Source organism: Neopsephotus bourkii, unplaced genomic scaffold (assembly GCF_033783945.1).
Source record: "Neopsephotus bourkii isolate Nb327-2 ecotype Australia unplaced genomic scaffold, CSIRO-AGI_Nbou_v1 NB_1574, whole genome shotgun sequence".
In the NCBI taxonomy this organism is placed as follows: Eukaryota; Metazoa; Chordata; class Aves; order Psittaciformes; family Psittacidae; genus Neopsephotus; species Neopsephotus bourkii.
This window is the reverse complement of record NW_026902050.1, coordinates 1,876,537-1,893,341: the sequence shown is the minus strand read 5'-3', so window position 1 is coordinate 1,893,341 and position 16,805 is coordinate 1,876,537. Positions and strand designations below refer to the sequence as shown.

The 16,805-nt window shown below is 41.4% G+C and overlaps 1 protein-coding gene across 3 annotated transcripts; it reads right to left on the bottom strand.

Annotated features, from left to right (window-relative positions):
* Positions 1-3,726: 3,726 nt before the first annotated feature.
* Positions 3,727-16,805, bottom strand: PPP1R2 (protein phosphatase 1 regulatory inhibitor subunit 2). 3 transcript variants are annotated; one of them, XR_009728186.1, is made up of 8 exons: positions 16,618-16,805; positions 11,913-12,020; positions 11,368-11,448; positions 10,986-11,089; positions 9,596-9,778; positions 8,078-8,283; positions 6,510-6,560; positions 3,727-5,167 (listed from the first exon to the last, which is right to left on the bottom strand). XR_009728186.1 is itself a non-coding variant. In XM_061371423.1 (7 exons), exons 1-6 carry the CDS (start codon positions 16,788-16,790, stop codon positions 6,556-6,558), a joined length of 654 nt encoding a protein of 217 aa, XP_061227407.1. In that variant the 5' UTR covers positions 16,791-16,805; the 3' UTR covers positions 3,727-5,167; positions 6,510-6,555. The 3 variants fall into 3 exon arrangements, 2 of the variants coding, with proteins under 2 accessions (XP_061227407.1, XP_061227406.1); XM_061371423.1 differs by lacking the exon at positions 8,078-8,283; XM_061371422.1 differs by lacking the exons at positions 6,510-6,560; positions 8,078-8,283.

Below are 16,805 nucleotides of genomic sequence, written 5' to 3'. Positions count from 1 at the left end.
CGGAAGGGCAGGCTGCCCACCCAGTGGCAACAGCAGGGAAGCGCTCTGGCCAACCACAAAGCGAGAGGGGCGGGCATAACAGGACGACCGCCCTCCTCTGAGCGCCAGTCAGAGGAGGCAGTCGACAGCCGGGTGCCGCAGGGACTACTTCCTCACAGGGCGTCCTTAAGAGTGACAACCAGGTAAGCCAACCGGAAAACAGCCTTTGGCCTCCCACCAATTGGCAAGTCCCACTGCCACGGCTGCCCTGAAGACCAATCCCATCGCTGATGAACTCTGAGGGAGCCGCTCCAGCGCTACGATAGGCTGCCCCCTCGTCACTCGTTGCCCAGGGGCGGGTCGCGGCTCGGTGGTTGGTGCCGGTGCTACCGGGCCGAGCCGGGCGGGGCCGCTCGGCTCCTCCGGGTTAACCGTGAGCAGATGAAACCCAGGCACTCGTCCGCCCGCCTGGGGAAGCCTGGCCGGCTGTAGAGAACAGCTGGCCCCGCAGGGCAGCGGCGCGGACAGGCAGCCGCTGCGCTGGGAGCTCCCCCTCGCTCCCGCAGGGAGCCGGTGTCGCTGCCGGGGGTGCAGCAGCAAGTGCTGAGCCACCGAGGAGAAGCGGCAGTTTGGATTCTCTCCGGCGTGTTGCAGGTCCCGATCTTGGCGGTGGCCGGAGACCTGTGCTGCTCTGCAGGAGGGAGGCGAACAGAAGCGCTTTCTGTACACGGAATGCCAAGTGTGCGTACATGGGTTTTGCACGGAACGTTTGCCTGGGATTACTTACTGAAGGATTTTCGGGCAGCAAAGGGGCAGTATCATAGACTGGAAAGGACCGTGTTGGTCCTCTCCTGCTTCATACGGAAGGACAGCAGAACATTGTAGATCACTGATCCCTTAAGAATAAAAAGGAGAAAGATCGGCTCTGGCACGGCTTAGTGTTCCCAGCTGTAAAATGACAAAGGCATGTCAGCCATCCAGACTCATCCTCGAAGACAGTGACCAAGGAGGACAACTTACTGTACAGCTTAAACTCAGCAAAAATGAAGCAATGTCACACCAAGTCACGGGCTCCACCCAGCAGGATGCAGTGCTGGGAAGCAGACACGAGTTGATGGCAGTCATTCTCAGCTCCTTCAGGAACCTGGAGCTGCTGCACCTGCTCTCATGGAGCCTACTCACTCCCTGCGACGTTCAGACTCCATCCCTCCAGTGCCCCATCACCTGCACCAGGCTTTGCCTGATTTTTTTAATCTTTTTTTCTCATCCCACCCTTTCTGGCTCCCCTGATGTCCTTTTGGTATCACAAGAGAAACAATGGACATGGAAGGATGGAGGGAAATTTAAGACTTCTTTCCTTTCCAAGAGGCTGAATGCCTGCTACAACCTTACTGTCCCTCCCTCAGTTACAGTGTCCTTTCAGAGAAGCAAAGGGAAATGTTTCAGTTCAGTTAGTTGTGGTTTAGGGGGTTGGGTTCTGTTGCTGTTTACTCCCCCTCCCCAACTGGTCAAACATCAGGTGTAAACTGAGTTACACAGGTGTAATGATTGTATATTTTTGTGAGCTGCCCCTCACCAAAACTAACCAAACTACCACTCCTTTAGGTCAGGAGTTGAGCGCCTGCCATACCCACAAAGGAAAAGCAGCAACTTAAGAAATGTTTTTATCACTTGGTCTGCAAGTGTTGTGAAATCCACTGTTCACATAAAGCATGACATTGGAAAGAGAGCCCAGCTCTTTTTTTGCTTTTAGGAACAATTTTACTTCCTGAGGAGTAGTTGGTGTTAGTCATTTTCCATTACTCAATGCTGACAATGAAGAGACAGATCAGTCTTGCTTTAAATCCTACAACACAGAAAGAAAACTACCTTGGAAAATGCAACCTATTCTGTGGTGCTGCTGCCTTAAATTCATGATTCAGGTCCCAGATCTACTCTTACATCACTGTAGCCAAGCATGTACAAATTGATGCACATCAGTTATACTAATACTTCTTTCTTTGCAGTGATGAGGAAACTGCAATACTGGTTTAAGTATTTGCCCATGAACACACCTGAAGACCTTACAGAGGCTGCCAGTTTCTTCTGAAAAGCTCCAGGAAGTCAAACCTATACACTTAGTGTTAGCACCATAAAGCAGCAGTGAAAACAGTGGTTTTATTTACACTGTGACATTTAACACTGGTTTCAAACAGGACAACTACATTGGTGAGGTGGTATCATGATAAATGCCACAAAAAGCATGTTACAGAAAGAAAATTCTAGTAAGATACACAGGTTTAACATGAGAGCAAGATGTGGAAAAAAATATTTGCAAGTTTCTATGAACTGCAACTTTTCATACAAGTGTGTGAAAGAAACTTTAAGGACAGGGAAGAAAAACTTTAAAAGGCAGAGTTAAGGCTCTTATTTGCAAGTCATCTTGCTACTGGAAGCATATTGAAATTACTTTCTCCAAACAGGATGTAGCGTGGGGACTTACCCCTGTGCATGAAGCTTTACAATTACGATGCTGTGGAACTCAGTCTCCGTATTAGTAAGGGATGCATGTGTTGTCCTTCCCCTTTACTGTATGAACGAGCTTTTATCATAGGCTCCTCAAGATGAAGACATGCATGCGACCTGAGTCCCCCATCTAATGTAAAAAGAGAAAAGGCATTTCCTCTCTTGTCCCCATTCACCAGGGGAGTATACTTTACATTTCCAGAATAGAAGGAAATCAGATATCCCTTTGTAAAAGAAGCTATATAGAGTATATGTAGTTACTGCAAAGTAAGCTGGCCTATTTTAGCTTTTAAAATGCATGAAGGCATAAACCTGAATGAAATCAAGTAAACCAGGCTTTCAGTTAAAAGTGGTGTCAAGTGCATCGGGTTGCACTCTAGGTGAGCAAGATGAGGGAGCACAAACAATTTCTGCTGAAGAGAATGAAGAGAACAAAGCCTTTAATAACACCCATAACTTAAACCAGCACAAATTCGAAAATGGCATTTAAGTTGGTAGCACCAAAAAAGGGAGATCACCCAGACAGCACAAAACAACTGACTAATGATGTTCTGAGGTTCATTCAGAACCATCTTCCTGCATTTATGTATGCTGTACCTCCCTCAACGCTACATGCCCATTTCAACCAGGATTTTGGAAGCCATTACAGGAAAGTTTTTACTGGAAGTTAGCAGAGCCTTTTTTATTAAACAAAATGCTTTGTAGGCATTGTAGCCTAGAAAGCTGAGCACCAGAATGAAAATGAGGTCTTGGAAGACCAAAATGTGGGTGACAGGAGGGCAAGACATAAGCTGATATAAAAGCTGTTTCTGATGGATTCGGCTTCAATTGCGGGTGCGAAGTACCCAATTGTACTTACCACAAGTACAAGTCATCTGTTTTACAGCCCTGCAGAAGACATCTGTATTACCCATACACATTGGTCAAATTCTCCGTATTGAAAAACTAGCATCACTACACTAGACCAAATAGTGTTCAAATCTTTCTTGTGAAAAGATGGTATTAATCCTGATTCAGGCCCTTATTAAACCAAACATTCCACAATGGGCAACCCTGTGGAGAGGAGAGAATTGGGAAAGGCACACTACAACACCCAGTTAGTACAACTCACAGGTATCTTTGGCAATGCACGCATTCCAGTTAATTACTCCTGTATAAATCTTGCAAAGAACAGCATCCTATCCCCTTATTCATTCTCAATCTCTCTGGGATTTCATGAAAGCTCACACTTGAGAAGGCACATAACTGTAAAATAACTTTCATTCCTTTATTCAAACTTCACATGTACAGTGGACAAAAAGACATTTTAAAACAGGTCCATATACTTATATGGATTTTTGCAACATATCAAATTCTGATCAAAATTAAGATATACACTATAACCAAGCTAAAACTTAAGTGTATACTTCATTTGTGTAATAAAACCCATAAACTATTCTGAATACTGGAACATTCACCAGTCAGATTTCACCAAGTGGAAAGTTGTTTACAGCAATTTGCAGGTTCAGAATCCCTCTTTATAGGGACCATACAACCACACTGTAGGCAAGTATCTGAGTTAAGGAGTTTCCTTTCTATTTTGCCAAAGAGCCTTCACTTTACAAAACCAGCTGCTGTCAATTGCAATGGATATAGGAAGATTTAGACCAGCAGTTTTCAGTATGCAGGTTGCCAACCCCAGAAGAGATCAGCAGCAGTTATCTTTATGTAAAGAACAACCAGAGCCTAAACTCAGCTCATCTTTGCAGTCCTGATGTGGTTTTGCTTATAGTTGAGTGTTTTTTCCTCAGATGCTAGTAGCAAAAGCACTCTTCATGCAACTGGAAAGGACCAAAAGTTTGAAACAAGAGCCAGAAGAGTGACAGTACATGTGGTTTTAAGAGAAAAGCTGGAGGGAACATCCACATTCTCAAGATAACCCAAAGAGAGCTCCACAGAACATCCAGTCCCGATGGAAGAGATAATGACAGTTAAATGCAAAGTTCAAGTTAGCACATTTCCAGTGTAAAAACATTCCCTCCACCAGATGTTAGTACTGCCTTAGTCAGAAATAACAACCAGTTCTGAACACCACTCAAAAAATAATACAGTTCTTCTAAAGATGGGGAAAATACAGGTAATAACATACTGAAATCTAAGTTAACAGGTCCACGCTTTACAAAAAAGTTGTAAGACTTAAATAATCCCTTTTTAAACTGCATAACACATCTGATAAATAGCTTGCATGTTAATCTGATATATGCTGTACCGTTTAGCTCTTGAATCCAAAACCTTTGCGTAAGAGACATCACACCTAGACCACCGTCAAATAAACAGTGAAAACCCAAAAGATACTGTTTCAAAGCGTGAAGAGTTAACAGTACATTACGCAAGATAATCAGCGTTATACATACAGGGAATTGCCATTCTGGTTGAACAGATTATGAAGCAGTATTCTCCATGAAATACTAGGCACAAGAACAAATCAATTAGACAGTTGTTTCCTGCCCAAGAGACAAGTCTAAAATAAACATTCTTGGCAATACAACATTGTAACTGATATGCTTCTCAATATTTAAGAGCCTTAATAGCAAAAATTGTGAAGCGGTGTTTATACTTGTGTCCTTGACAAGCAGTTACAGTTCTGGACAGATTTCTTCTATGCTGTGTGCTCTACTTTCCAGCTGGTCACGAGTAGCATGTGCTGCATAAGAAAGATTACACACAAAAAAATAGAATAGGTGATTCTTCACACTCCTTGCATATTTTCAAAACACACACAAATACCCTCCTGAAATCATCTTTGCTTCTCCACAGGTAATGTTTGCCAAGCCACCTTAGCAACGTACAAGCTTTTTATTTGAGAGCACAGAAACTTCTAGAATAGTTATTTCACCCTCATGTTCTGAGGGGATGGCTAACAGCATTATGCAGCATAGCAAGCACTGAATGCTCACCACCCCTGGTACTGGGGGGACGATTTAAACCCTCAGTTTGCAAAACTAACACATGAGGTTCCTGAAACACAAGCAAGCATAGTGCTTTTCAGGATAAATTTCAGTTCCAGATAAGACACTTTAAACAAGCTTATAAATGAGCAAACAGTCTGTTGTGTTTTTCAGGAAGTCATTAAACTCATGGCTTTCAGCCAAAGAACATCAGTAAATCAGAGAAAGCTCCTTCTCATTAGTCCGTATGAAAAAGCCCACCTATATATATATATGTGTGTATATATATACATATAATGGGCACCTAAAAAAATCAGTGGCATAAAGCACAAATCAAACCACACCCAGATTATAATAATCTCTAAAAAGGTCAGTTAGGCTTGCTCATGAGTTACACTTGGTATAACAAGCGCAGTTTAACAAGCGCATAATATAGCTAACAAATGAAACAGATGAGTGCATGCTCCCAAGCTTCTCCCTTCAGTCACCCTCAGGGTGATACCCACCCTGGTTAGGAAAACAAAATGTATTCTGTATCTCCCAAAGGCCAAAAGGGCACACTCAGACATCTGAGAGATAAATTGAGGAGCAGTATCTGAGCAGTGCTATTAGAGCAATAAATGCTAAATGAACCATAGAGAGGGAACAATAGTTTTACTGCCTGTCAAATGAACTGCTATCGATCACACCCTTGCAGCTGATACTTTTGTGTAGCGGAATTAAAGACAGATCTGCGCTGAAATCATCATGCTTAAATTTACCTACATCGGCCATCTTCAGTGATTTCAAATAGAATTTCTAAAGGAAAAGTGTTTATGGAGAAGAACAAAGGTCACTTTTGCTATTTATGCCATTTGCAGAGTAATAAATGGAAGTAGCAAAAAAAAAAAAAAATCCAGAGAAGCTGAAATGCTAAAGCAAGCAATCCTAATGCAGTCTATTACAGCTTTAGCTTTCTTTTCCACCAAAATGCTTGGGTGCTAGAACCCCTGCACATGGGATAAGGTGGTTACTTGAGGCAAGAAGGAATGACCTATACAGTTAAAACATTTGATAGCCCAAGATGAAAACAGGCAAAAATATGAAAACAGTTCTCACCATTACTGACTGGACTGGCCATCTTCGTTTCAATCAGCAAGAAATCTCAGTCTGTAACCAGAAGTGCAACTTATATTAGCGGATCTGGTTGTAGCTGACAGAAACTTTCTTAAACACCTGTCCTAAGGCTTTAGTCCTTTCTTCAAAAGGTGAGTGTAGAGATTAGAAGAGTACTGTTAGTTTTACTCACATACAAACCAGACGGGATTAGAGTGTGGAAAGGAACATCAGATAAGAGAAGCACAGGACCTTTAAGGATCTTCATGGACAAAAAAAAATAGTATTTCTAAGTGAGAAAAGGGTGTTAAACTGCCTGAAAAACAACCCAGGAGCTAGCAGGGCCCTACGGTCACAACAGACCGTTTATGTCACATCTTGTCCTAGAACAACCATCATAAATCATGCTATTCCACTGGAATAGAAAGACGCTGCATGCCAGCTCCTGTTTACATAGATTGACAGACTCAGACGTAACAGGGGACTGATGGCCACATCATCAGATGATCTCCAGAAGAAGCAAGGTTGGATGGAAGAAATTATCAAAATGTAGCCACAATACAACGTGCAGAAAGGCAGACAATTTCTCTGCAGTTAAGCATCAGACCTGTTAGTTTAACAGAGCGAAGCCAAAATAAGCCATCACCAAAACCAGGTCCTGCACCACCCAGTAATACACTGAATAAAGAAAATCTTCCTTTTCTGCTCTGTAAGAAAGCATTTCAAAACACTATTTGAAGCCACACAGCTCTTTGAAAAGTTCATCCAGATGAATAATCTTTCCACACAATTAAACCTAATAGGGAACTTTCAGGAACAAGAATATCAACAGCATTTTAATCCATTTCCATGAAGGAAACAAACAAACTGAAATACTGTTTTAAATACCCAATTGCTTAATATGATCAAAACCATAGCATGACCAAATGCACAGACTAGCAAAAAAAACGCCAAGTAGCGAGTGTTAAAACCAGCTATTTGAGGAAACGCTCCGTAGCTGACATCTGATTAACATGTGTAAATAAGGAGATTTGTCTGTGCCTTCAGAATACAGATGAGAGTGATAAAGAGATGTCATCTTAAAAAAGCTATTTCAGTAAACTTTGACATTACTTTAATATAGCTGTGTTGCTGAACATTTATCATTGGTGTAGCAATTTCTTAAAATGTGGGCAGTGGCAGAAGACAGAGAGGTTTATTAACAGTTTTATGCATATTCATCATCCTCTGACTAACCCTGCCACAAAGAGTAACACATGATCAGTCTGAGGGCATTCAATTCACCAGCTGCTACAAAAGGCAGGCCAGTACTTGACCTCAGAGGAATGATCAGGTACAGAGACCAAAAGCAATGACAGCCAACAGAGACATTAGGAGATAAAGAAACATCAGAGTTTAAGCAGAATGATAGAAAACAAAAGTGAAGAATTGAAAACTACATCAGATTAATGCCAAGTATTTCTATATGTCCTGTTGTGGAGGTGAAGTAGTTCATTAGCAGGTTAATAAACTGGCTAGTAGTTATGTTTATAGAATCTATTGGCCATGAGCAGTCTAAAATTGATAATTACCAGTGGTGGCTCTGAAGCTGGTTATGAAGGAAGGTGGAATGGACTTCAACAATAGAGATGGAAAAATGCTGCAAAGGTGTGCCTTCTTTCCACTGGTGAATGCAGCTGGCGAGCGGAGTTGCCTCTGTTTTACAGCAGAGTGCAGGATGGCAGCTTCAAGCCATGGAGAAAGGTCATAAGGTTGCCTATTGGAGCCCTCCTTTCCCCTGGAGAGTGAAGTTCTAGTAAATAGCCATTCTAAGGCATATATTAAGTTACTGGATAAAGTCAGTCCATTATTAGTGGGTCTCAGACACATACCAAATGACCCTTTCGAAGCGTTTATGAAGGCATTAGCCCTCCTGTAATTAGTAATGGGACTAAAATGTGCAACCCACAGAACTTGAACATACGCAACTTTGCAAATCACCTTTTTATTGTGTGGAATTTATTCTAATTTTAGAAGAGACCCTAGTTCATATGGTTACAAAAAGCAAGTGTGAACCAAGTTAAACCCATGCAGCATCTTCCCAAGTCCGCAGACCGTGGTAACATCACATAGCTTTGCCAAGCTCCAGATGAATGAGGCTTACAGACTTCATTGCCACTAGTCTCATGAGCAACAGATGTCTATTTTTTTAGTGCAAAAAACTTGTTTGAAGTGCTGTTAAACACAGAGGTGGTGAACACGGGGTAGTGAACAGCTGTAATGATTCAACAGAAGGCCACCACAAAAACAAACAAACAAAAAACCCCACACCGCAAAGACTTTCATTATACAGTCTACCCTTTTCACCCAAAGAGAAGCTTAAAAGATGGAAGAGAAAGTGTCAAGTTCTAGTTTTAGGAGTTTCCTATCAAGAGACAGCCCTGCAGCAGGTTCCAAAAGGGCTCCCAGCTAAAATCTCTGACTTGCTTCTAGCAGCTGCACTAAAAGGAAAGCTGAGGGTCTTATCCTATGCTATAGAAAAGAACATTACTGCTTAAAGGACAAAACCATACCGAAGTTCTAACAGCAGTTTTACATTACAGTAAGTAACATAAAGTAAAGTAAGGCAGAAGTTCTTATGCAGGAACTTAGATACACTACTCTCAACAGGGAGGAAGCATGCATTCTAGTTTCCCACTGCTGCCTACAGGATGGTTTGGGAGCAGAATAGGAACTGAACCACAACATAAGGCCAGGCTCCCCTGTGTGGCCACAGCTTTAAGTACTCCATACAAGGCAGCTCTTCCTTTAAAAAGGAAGCTGGCAATTTCACTACCAAGAGACAGCTATGTTGGGGAATACAGTAGGAAGCAGAGATGGTCTCTCTTCTGTTATGTCATAGCAAACAAAAGCCTACACCCTATTTAGCAATACTGATGTTTTTGGTACCATGTTACAAATCTACCTATCCAGACAGCATGCAGTATTGCACATGGAGTGTTCCATACATACTGTACCCTGTTCATTCTCACACTTAAGTGTGTCCACTTCCCAATGGCTGAAAGGACCACTAATACTTAAACACATTTTTTGATTAACTGGCAGCTCACCATGTTCAGCAACTTCTGTATTCATTGTTTCTACATCTGCAGCATCATCCATCTCTTCATCCTCATCATCATCATCATCCTCTTCACCTTGTAGTTCTTTTGCAATGAGCTGTCTTGCCAGTTTGATGTTTCGCCCTTCGTTGTAGTGCATTTTTCTCTTCATTTCAAACTGTTTCTTTTTCTCTGTTGACAAATGCAAATACTTATTTATTCCCTTAAAAAAAAAAAAAAAGCTTATTTTCTCTTCAGAGACACACTAACTCCTTCCTAGGTCAAATTTATCTACCTTGAAATTCCACTGATTACATGGTCAAAAAATCCCCGAACTAAAATTATTTTCTTCAAGCAGTGGAGCATTCTTTTGAATGAGTCTGACTTATAAAAAGACCAGTAATTAATGGACCAGAAAGGCTGAAGCACTTGTAAAAGAACCCGGCTCAAGTAAGAGCAAGTCTGAACCAAGAGAAGCATCTAGTAACAGCAAACAAAATTCCCAAGTTCCACAAGCGTTGTTTCCAAATAAACTTAAGGACAAATTAAACGTACTGATGGGATAGAAGATGAACTTTTGCAGATGTCCAACATGACTCCTGGCTAGCTACCAAAGGCCAGTTATGAGAGGTATTTACCACATGTAGAAGAAAATATTTTCCACTGTCTCCACGGCCTGAAGCCTAACTTTGCTCCACATATTAAACATTATCAGGTCTAGCAGTAACGCATTAAACTTTTCTCGTTGGCAGCCCCAACACTGCGGGGTTTTTTTCCTTCCTTTAAAATAGTAAGGTTACACAATCAAAGTTGGGGCCAGGAAAGATGAGAAGCTACAGATAGATAATACAAGCCTGAAACCTTAGAAGTACAATTGTTTGACTGTTTCCTCAAAATGTTCTAGCCCAAGCTAACACAAAGCATCTCTTTTGAAGATGTGACCTGCTTCAGAACAGATATAGATTTCCTGCTGGATTCATCTACCAGTTGTTTTGAAAACAACAGAAATATCATCTGTATGCTTGCAAGCAATTAGCAGCATCTTAATTGTGGCAGTACTCATTGAATTATTAAGTCTACCTGAAATATTTTTGGAATAGGAACTACTCCCTCACCCCAAAACCGTAAGAGCTGCTTATTTGACAAGTCTATGTTTCTTAAGAGGAACTCCCACACCTTAAGCTTGTAGACAAAAGGACAGACAGTAACAGCAAATTCGTGTTTATTGTGTAGATCCCAAACCAAATGGTCCTGATTAGAAACAAACAGTATATTTGTTCAATCTCTTTTTTCAAAATCACAACATTTTTCTGATAGTACTTCTTCCCAAATATATTTATCAAAAATCTGAAACTATTTGTAGGACAAAAACAAAACAAAGGAAACAACTTATGCCTACCTCGTTCTTCAGGTGTTAATTCCTCATCCTCTTCCTCTTCCTCACTGCTTTCCTCTTGCTTTGCCATAATCTTGGGTCCTTTGCCTTCAGCTGCAGCTGCCAGTCTACAAAAACCATGCAAAACAAAATGCTAAACCAGCAAGTTTTTCACATACATTATATTTCAGAGCACTCGGCTTTGTTCATTATTTTTGCTATACTCATGCATACTAACAACCTGTGAGACGTTTAAAGTACCAGTAGCACTATAAAACACTGAAAACGACTAGAATAGCAAAACATGGACTTTACAGAAACTACCAACAGCTTTCCATAAAGAAAAAATACCCCAGGAAAGAGAAAATTCTCTTAAAATTAGTCAATTTTCTATGACAATACTTACTTTTTACTCAACACATCTGGTCTTACAGGCTCATTTGCTTCTGTATCACTCACTGCATCCTCATCATCTTCTCCTACCATGCTTGAAGGGCAAACAAAAAGTAGCCTTTATCAATAATCTGCTGCTTAAAATTTGCTTGATAAAACAGTGAAAACCTTACAACACTCCATTAGAAGGCTCCTTCAGTACTTTCAAAACTTTCAAATCTAATCTAAATATCAATACAACTTTATATTTTACTACACGGATGCTAACTGAAAAAAAAATTAAAAAATCAATACAAGTCAGACACTTACACCATTCAAAGCCTAAAGCCTGCGAAATAAAAACCTCCTAAAAACTTTGTCCTTTTTGATAATCTTCCTCAATAGCTACAAGCCTTATTTAGAAGCTTTTTTAATCTGAATGTTGTATATATCCAGTAGGCAGACACACTGTGTCAGGCAATCAGCTGTAATAAATATTACATTACCCACAAAGTCAATTTTGTCATAAAACTACTATGTCTCCTGCCCTCATTTAGGGCAGCAGTTTAGCAAGCCTACCTGCGATAAGGAGTAGCTGGCTCATCTATTTTCATCAAGCCATAATCTTTCCCTGCTGGGTGGTATGTAGCTATGATGTTCATTTCATCCCACTTCTGAGATTTTTTACTGAAATCAGAAAACAAAGTCAAATTTTCTTTTAGTCTAAAAATACTTACTTCTGTTTGGCCACTGGAGGAACGTTTAGAACGTGTTTTGACCTCCAGTGCATACTAAGCACACAGAATATTGTTATTGACACACAGGAACATTCAAAGAATGGCTGTTAAATACTGTTCTACACATACTTTAGTTACGTCATGACAAAGTATCAATGCAACTGCATTTCCCTGGAAATTCACAATAGCTAGATAAACTCAGTGATCCATAAAAGCATTCTTATTCATATAGTTCAAGAGACTATTGGCCCCATTCAATCATTGTCTTGTTAGCTGTCTACTCTTGGTACAAGTTAGTGTAAAATCGTTCTCCCTCTTATTACAACCCACAACACCTCAACAAAACCAAAAACTCCCACCTCACCTCTGCTCAGTGGATGAGCTATGATTATTAGTAAAACTGCTATATAAATAACACCAACCAACAAACAACTTCCTGCAGTAAAATAAATAGCACTGAAATAAGCTGGTTATTAGTACTACTTTTGTCATCCAAAATTGGAATAATAAACCAGAACTGATTCACTGCTGTAATTAAACCTAGGGAGTTTCACATTTTACACAGACAGGCACCAGTGATGTTACATCATTTAGAATTTCCTCAGCTAATCAGAGAATGTACCATTTCATGTATATTTGCAGAAACCAAAGCCCACCCAGACTCACAAAACTTAAAAGTCACAAGGAAAACAACTGCCTTGTGACCAGAGTCACCCCTCCGCTGATTTAAAAGCCACATGCAAGGTGGTCTTTCCCTTTGACTAAACCAAGGCATTTATCTTTAGAATAGTAAAGTAATTCCACTAGTTAATATTTCCTTACACATTAGCATATTAACATATTTCAAATTATTACTTTAAGGAAGCCATTGTTACAGCGCTTTGCTGTTTGAGGGTTGTGTTTTGTTTCGGCTTATTTTGGGTTTTTTTGTTGGGCTTTTTTGTGGGTTTTTTGGGGGGGACACAGTTGGCTAGAGGACTAACTGAACTACTCTTATTTAAATACAAACCATTCCAACAACAAATTTGAAATATAAATTCAATCTCAGTAACACAACTGTTCTTGAGCAGAATGCTATCTGTAAAACAAAACTGATAAAGCAAAATTCCAAGGACAAACTAAATTTTGTATTTATGGAAAGCATAATTACTTTCCAAATTACAATAGGGGAAAAAACCACAACCCAAACCTCAAGGGATTAAAAAAAAAAACAAAACAGATGTGGGAGTTTATGCTGAATCCTATATGCTAGAGTCTTATATTCCAGAAATGAATACACATTAAGTGAGCTTAATCCCCTTAGCATATAGCAACCAATGCCACGCTCTCATGTTTGAGGCTTCTATGTAATCATTTTGTTCTAACACAAGGACTGCCACCTAAGCAGGCAACACGTGAGTCAGATTGCTTGCTCTGGCAGGATGGAGAGTCATGAGCTTTGTAATGACAAAGCGAGTGCGAGAGCTCTACTTTAGGAATGCCAGCTATTCAAACCTATCTATTCAGGAGCTGAAAAGTCACCAGTTAAACATCAGCTAAACACCTGCTTAAAATTCACCTATGACTAACACAATATGATCATACAGTTACATAGGGAGTGCATGAATATTTTTACTAGCCACAGCAGTTGGACAATGGCATGCAGCTCCTGTGAAGAGACAGAGCTTAGTTGAAGAGGAAATACAACAGATCAGAGAAAGTCCCATCACATGCCGTATGCTCGCCACACTTGTCCAGAGCACATCACTGCTTATTGCCTGGACTCAGGACTTAATACCTTGTAAGAATACTGGCAATCTCAGAAGAATCTTTTTGGCTGCTCTCTAAATTACCCTACAGTTAGCAGTTCAGTAACTTACACACACAAGACTGAGGAACCTTTTAGTGGTTTAAGTTTTTCACACTCATTTCTTTCAGCTCTGATTCCAACACTAAAAGCCTTGGCTGTGGAACACCTCCCAAAGCACAATTTAAAATTCAGATAGGAAAAAAAATACCTTCATCACTAGTGGCAAACAGACAAACATGTCATTTCACCCCTCCATGCAAAAAGCCATCAGAGGAGAGTGACTAAGTACTCTAAAAACCCACATCTCCCTTGACTGCCATTTGGCATGCTTAAGCAGCATAACATTAATGACAGAATTTAGGACTATCACAGGAAAATGCTTCCTGACACCCTTTCAGATACAAAAACAGGAAATCTAATCTTCCTTAGGAAAATGAGTTTTGAAAAAATCTCAGGAGTGCTCATTTGTATTCTCTCACATCTTTAAATATACATAACAGTGTGATATTTTGACATGACACCTTGACAGGCAAAAGGTTTCTGCAGCAGTATTACTCACAGGAACACCTCTCACACCTCACTTACTCCTACCATAAAAGAATCTTCTCTTGTCTGTTCCAACACATGTACTTTGGGGTTTTTTACAGTTCCTTTGTAAAAGGATCAGATTGGTCACAGGCTCTTACAGGAGCCTTAAGGCAAAAAATACTTTATACAAGAAATGCCAAGAATGTATCTACCATTAGACCACAATCTCAGCTTTTAGGATGCAGTTCCAGTGGTGTCCCAATTTCACAAGTTCCCTCTCGCACCATATCGTCATTGAGGAAGTTTTCCAAGGAATTTTGCCATCACTAATAACAGTGCAAAGTCAGTGATGATGCAAATACATGACAGCTCTACTGAACACTGTGCTTTGAAAGATGACAGCTGACACAACGAGCTCTTTCATCTGCAGCTATTTTTAAACCTCTTTAGACCTGAATTTCAGCATTAGAAATAAGCAGAGACTGTTGCTAGAGATGCATGAAGAAAACAGGTACTGGAATTTATGAAGCCATTTTTAATCTTTGAGGAAACTCACAGCTATACCACTTATCATTCCCTTAAGTAAAACATTATTTTGCTGAAGTCAGAAATAACACTGGCTTAATGAAGCACTGCCAATCACAAATAATACCTCCACACAAACCTAAATACCCTATACTGATGTTTCCAGGAAATCACATGCAGCCCACGAGGTTTAGACAATATCCTTTAAGCTGCGAGGCAATTTCAAAATTAATCTAATTGACTTTACTGACTCACATTGGTAAACAGGAGACAAACCTGGACTTCTGCTCTCTTACCAGCACACAAGAAATTATGTGTACAGTAACCAATATACCATATACTCAGCTCACCAGTTTGTACTTTTATTTCCCATAATTCTTCAAGATGGTACAAAAGAGACAGCAGAAAATGAAACAGAGGCTACCAACAGCCAGTTTTACTTCATGTCTGGTGCGGCAGTAAACACCTTGTGCTACACTATATTAAAACTAAAGAAGAGGGGGAAAAAAAAGAATCACAGTGTTTGTATAGCACATTGCTACTCACAATCACCTCCTTCAAAAACATCATCTCATTCTTCAGTTGCAATAATTTCTCCCTGGAAAGCAGGAGGAGCTGACACAGCAACACAGTAAACCAAATACTTTACATTCTTGCTTTTCTGACTTTAGGCTTTATTCATGACTTAGGCAAAGAGAAAAGAAATATTACCATATTATAAAAAAAACATAACTGACATCCATTTTATCACCATTTCCCTCCTTGCAACACTGAGCAATGTCACAAATAATTATAAATGACAATTTTATAGAGCTCTTGTCAAACCCTGGGCATCACAATGTGAAGGAGTCTCAGAGCAACGCTGGGCAGTGCATATGGGTGCTAACATCAAGAAAAGCACTAGAATTCTTACTGTCAAGGACAGCTACTTGGCTGGCTGAAGACCACTTCCTCGGTATTGGGACTAATTCAGCACGTTACAATTAAACCAAGACCTTCCTGTCACTCAAAACACAAAGCACATGGACAGTGCCTATTCTCAAGTGTGAGATCTTTACAGACGAATCTAGCATGACCAAAAATACTTCTTACTTACGTTTCAACCCAGAGGTCTTCTCCCCAGGGAGATGCATCTGCTTACAGAGAAATAAACTACCTTTAAGAAGACTGCCATAGCAAAGCGCATCTCTCGAGTGGTAAACTGTCCTCGTAGCATCGGTAAAACTTTTCTGTTCATCTTTCTGACCGAACATTTAAAAACGATACTATTTCTGCCAGGGTTTCATGAACAGCAAAGTATCACAGCAGCTCCCCTCAGCCGCCACTCCCCCACTCTAAGCAACAAGAGCTAGGACGGAGTTTCCCTGCCCTCCCTGCAGCAGCCCTTCCTCTCCCCGCCTAGGCACGCCCGTTGTGAACACGAACCCGGTGCAGGCAGTACCCCGGCTTCGGCGGGCTGCCTGCCGACGTGCGGAATGCCGCTGCAGGGCCGCGGTGCACAGGCAGCACACGGGCACGACCCACTGACCCGCTTATCGCGTTACTGCCCCGCCCGCCCAGCAGCACCCCCTGGAACCGGGAGCCCCCAAGCGGGAAGCGCCACCCCGCAGGGCCGGCTCCGCTCCCGAGCGAGGACGCGCTGCAGGGGACCGCCGCTGCTGCCTCACCAGCACTGAGGCCCCGCGGGGCTCAGCGCGGCTCTCACCCATGCTCATCTTCGTCGCGGGCCGAGCTGACCCGTCGCGCCCCGGAGGCCGCTCCATCCACCTGTGCTTTGCTGCTGTTCTTCTTGAGGATGCCCTTGATGGGCGCGCTGTCCGCCGAGCCCGACGCTGAGCGGCCTGACGCCGAAGCGCCCGACTCCGAAGACTCGTCCATCGCCCCTCCGCCCGA

Coding starts and splice junctions, on each gene's coding strand:
- PPP1R2 (XM_061371422.1), bottom strand. CDS start 16,790: ATGGACGAGTCTTCGGAGTCGGGCGCTTCGGCGTCAGGCCGCTCAGCG. Junction 12,021..16,617: donor CGCGACGAAGATGAGCATGG/GTGAGAGCCGCG, acceptor TTCTGATTTCAG/TAAAAAATCTCAGAAGTGGG. Junction 5,168..9,595: donor TACAGAAGTTGCTGAACATG/GTGAGCTGCCAG, acceptor TTTCTTATGCAG/CACATGCTACTCGTGACCAG.